At 45.7% G+C, this 4,345-nt stretch overlaps 1 protein-coding gene across 1 annotated transcript in view; it reads right to left on the reverse strand.

Moving 5' to 3' along the window:
- Positions 1-1,691: 1,691 nt before the first annotated feature.
- LOC124039054 (repetitive proline-rich cell wall protein 2-like) overlaps positions 1,692-4,345 on the reverse strand; it is a 3,114-nt gene continuing 460 nt past the window's right edge. The window contains exon 2 of the mRNA XM_046354934.1: positions 1,692-2,723. Within this exon, the coding sequence (XP_046210890.1) occupies positions 1,692-2,723 (1,032 nt within the window). The remainder of the gene's footprint in view (positions 2,724-4,345) is intronic.

Below are 4,345 nucleotides of genomic sequence, written 5' to 3' on the forward strand. Positions count from 1 at the left end.
GTAGAACAAAAAGAAAACGAAAAGTCTATATACAGTGAGTGCAAATTAGGTCAAATAAGGGAGTTAAGGCAATAAACAGGCCATGGTGGTGAAGTAATTACAATATGGCAATTAAACACTGGAATGGTAGATGTACAAAAGATGGATGTGCAAGTAGAGATACTGGGGTGCAAAAGGAGCAAAATAAATAAATACAGTATGGGGATGAGGTAGATAGATGGGCTGTATACAGATGGGCTATGAACAGGTGCAGTGATCTGTGAGCTGCTCTGACAGCTGGTTCTTAAAGCTAGTGAGGGAGATGGGAATCTCCAATCTCCTCATGAGCTTAGTTCAACTGTTGTACCCCATTAGAACTTCAAATATGCATGTTTTACTCCAATGTGTGTACACAAAGTAAATGTAAACAAACACTATATAACCTCAACAAGGTTACAACTATAATTTTAATATCATAGACGGTTAGGCCTTGTATCCATAGCTTTATCTACGAATTTTAGAGTGGTTACATTTTCTCCAGCCCCATCCCTCAGCTTTTTACGGAAAGATGGGCTTTGTTATTGTTTCAACTGCTGATTGCCACTTTACGATGTTGTTAATACAATCAACAATGCTCTGTTTGGGAAGGTTCAAACAATCGTGTGACATCTCTGCCACCTCAATGGACATAGAACACAGATTAAATGAGGGTAGAGATGCCTCTCTGAATACTCTGACCACAGAATGACGTGGAACACTACTGTATCGATATGGCTCCTGTGACCTTGTGTTCACAGACAGGGTTTTTCACATTGATTCGGAAGGTTCCCTCTCTCTTCCTCTGAGTTTATGGTCTGATCTCAAGTGTAGATTTTTTACTAGAAATGCGTAAATCCTCTTGACAATGTAGGAGACTCCTCTTGGCAATATGTAGGAGACTCCTCTTGACAATATGTAGGAGACTCCTCTTGGCAATATGTAGGAGACTCCTCTTGACAATATGTAGAAGACTTCTCTTTACAATATGTAGGAGACTCCTCTTTACAATATGTAGGAGACTTCTCTTTACAATATGTAGGAAACTCCTCTTGACAATATGTAGGAGACTCCTCTTGGCAATATGTAGGAGACTCCTCTTGACAATAATATGTAGAAGACTCCTCTTTACAATATGTAGAAGACTCCTCTTTACAATATGTAGAAGACTCCTCTTGGCAATATGTAGGAGACTCCTCTTGACAATGTAGGAGACTCCTCTTTACAATGTAGGAGACTCCTCTTGACAATGTAGGAGACTCCTCTTTACAATATGTAGGAGACTCCTCTTGACAATGTAGGAGACTAATCTTTACAATATGTAGGAGACTCCTCTTTACAATGTAGGAGACTAATCTTTACAATATGTAGGAGACTCCTCTTGACAATGTAGGAGACTCCTCTTTACAATGTAGGAGACTCCTCTTGGCCTCAGAAAGAGAGCACTGACAAGCGTTCCAAATGGAACTCTATTACCTATGTAGTGCACTCCACTCTATAGTGAATATGGAATCATTTGAGATGCATCCATTGTGTAACAGAGTCATCATGTGTGGGTGGCGCTGAGACAAAGAACCACATCTCTGTACTTAACCTCCCTGCTCTTACATGATATATCAGCTGTTGTTAAAAACCAAGTTTCTGTACAAACGTCACATAATGGGTTTTTATAACCCTTACATTGGTGCCTCTTTGAAATATCCGGTTGTCCATCTGTTAGGCGTGTGTATGGGAGGCGAAGTCAAGTTAGGCGTGTGTATGGGAGGCGAAGTCACGTTAGGCGTGTGTATGGGAGGCGAAGTCACGTTAGGCGTGTGTATGGGAGGCGAAGTCAAGTTAGGCGTGTGTATGGGAGGCGAAGTCACGTTAGGCGTGTGTATGGGAGGCGAAGTCAAGTTAGGCATGTGTATGGGAGGCGAAGTCACGTTAGGCGTGTGTATGGGAGGCAAAGTCACGTTAGGCGTGTGTATGGGAGGCGAAGTCAAGTTAGGCGTGTGTATGGGAGGCGAAGTCACGTTAGGCGTGTGTATGGGAGGCGAAGTCACGTTAGGCGTGTGTATGGGAGGCGAAGTCAAGTTAGGCGTGTGTATGGGAGGCGAAGTCACGTTAGGCGTGTGTATGGGAGGCGAAGTCAAGTTAGGCGTGTGTATGGGAGGCGAAGTCAAGTTAGGCGTGTGTATGGGAGGCGAAGTCACGTTAGGCGTGTGTATGGGAGGCGAAGTCACGTTAGGCGTGTGTATGGGAGGCGAAGTCACGTTAGGCGTGTGTATGGGAGGCGAAGTCACGTTAGGCGTGTGTATGGGAGGCGAAGTCACGTTAGGCGTGTGTATGGGAGGCGAAGTCACGTTAGGCGTGTGTATGGGAGGCGAAGTCACGTTAGGCGTGTGTATGGGAGGCGAAGTCACGTTAGGCGTGTGTATGGGAGGCGAAGTCAAGTTAGGCGTGTGTATGGGAGGCGAAGTCAAGTTAGGCGTGTGTATGGGAGGCGAAGTCACGTTAGGCGTGTGTATGGGAGGCGAAGTCAAGTTAGGCGTGTGTATGGGAGGCGAAGTCACGTTAGGCGTGTGTATGGGAGGCGAAGTCACGTTAGGCGTGTGTATGGGAGGCGAAGTCACGTTAGGCGTGTGTATGGGAGGCGAAGTCAAGTTAGGCGTGTGTATGGGAGGCGAAGTCACGTGCAGGAGAGCAGAGTATAATAAACAGGCGCACTTTAATATCGGTTAACTAACGACAGCACATAACACATACAAGTGCCAAAAAAACACTGTCTAAAACAAAAGCCTGACAATCATCCACGTAACAGAGAACAATCACTCACAAACACAACATGGGGAACAGAGGGTTAAATAATAAACCAGTAATTGGTTGAGTGAAGCCAGGTGTGAATAAGACAAAGACAAAACAAATGGAAAATGAAAAGTGGATCGGCGGTGGCTAGAAAGTGACGTCGACCAACGCCGCCCGAAACAAGGAGAGGGACCGACTTCGTTGGAAGTCATAACACCATCCTCTCTGCCCATCAAAGATGAGAATGACAAAGCTTATCACGTTACATCACCTTACGGAAAATCACATGATTTCACAATGTGACATTGAGCTTCTTTTGGAATAAAAAAAATATATACATGTATATACATCCCACTCGTTCCATCACAGTTCAAATCACATCACTACACAGTCTCAGGTGCCTGTGAGGACAGAACATTTATCGACAGTCTCAGGTGCCTGTGAGGACAGAACATTTATCGACAGTCTCAGGTGCCTGTGAGGACAGAACATTTATCGACAGTCTCAGGTGCCTGTGAGGACAGAACATTTATCGACCTGGTGCCTGTGAGGACAGAACATTTATCGACAGTCTCAGGTGCCTGTGAGGACAGAACATTTATCGACAGTCTCAGGTGCCTGTGAGGACGGAGCCTTTATCGACAGTCTCAGGTGCCTGTGAGGACGGAGCCTTTATCGACAGTCTCAGGTGCCTGTGAGGACAGAACATTTATCGACAGTCTCAGGTGCCTGTGAGGACAGAACATTTATCGACAGTCTCAGGTGCCTGTGAGGACAGAACATTTATCGACAGTCTCAGGTGCCTGTGAGGACAGAACATTTATCGACAGTCTCAGGTGCCTGTGAGGACAGAACATTTATCGACAGTCTCAGGTGCCTGTGAGGACAGAACATTTATCGACAGTCTCAGGTGCCTGTGAGGACAGAACATTTATCGACAGTCTCAGGTGCCTGTGAGGACAGAACATTTATCGACAGTCTCAGGTGCCTGTGAGGACAGAACATTTATCGACAGTCTCAGGTGCCTGTGAGGACAGAACATTTATCGACAGTCTCAGGTGCCTGTGAGGACAGAACATTTATCGACAGTCTCAGGTGCCTGTGAGGACAGAACATTTATCGACAGTCTCAGGTGCCTGTGAGGACAGAACATTTATCGACAGTCTCAGGTGCCTGTGAGGACAGAACATTTATCGACAGTCTCAGGTGCCTGTGAGGACAGAACATTTATCGACACAGTCTCAGGTGCCTGTGAGGACAGAACATTTATCGACAGTCTCAGGTGCCTGTGAGGACAGAACATTTATCGACAGTCTCAGGTGCCTGTGAGGAACATTTATCGACAGTCTCAGGTGCAGAGGACATTTATCGACAGTCTCAGGTGCCTGTGAGGACAGAACATTTATCGACAGTCTCAGGTGTGAGGACAGAACTTTATCGTCTCAGAGGACAGAACATTTATCGACAGTCTCAGGTGCCTGTGAGGACAGAACATTTATCGACAGTCTCAGGTGCCTGTGAGGACAGAACATTTATCGACAGT

This window comes from Oncorhynchus gorbuscha, linkage group LG07 (assembly GCF_021184085.1).
Source record: "Oncorhynchus gorbuscha isolate QuinsamMale2020 ecotype Even-year linkage group LG07, OgorEven_v1.0, whole genome shotgun sequence".
NCBI classification, from domain to species: domain Eukaryota; kingdom Metazoa; phylum Chordata; class Actinopteri; order Salmoniformes; family Salmonidae; genus Oncorhynchus; species Oncorhynchus gorbuscha.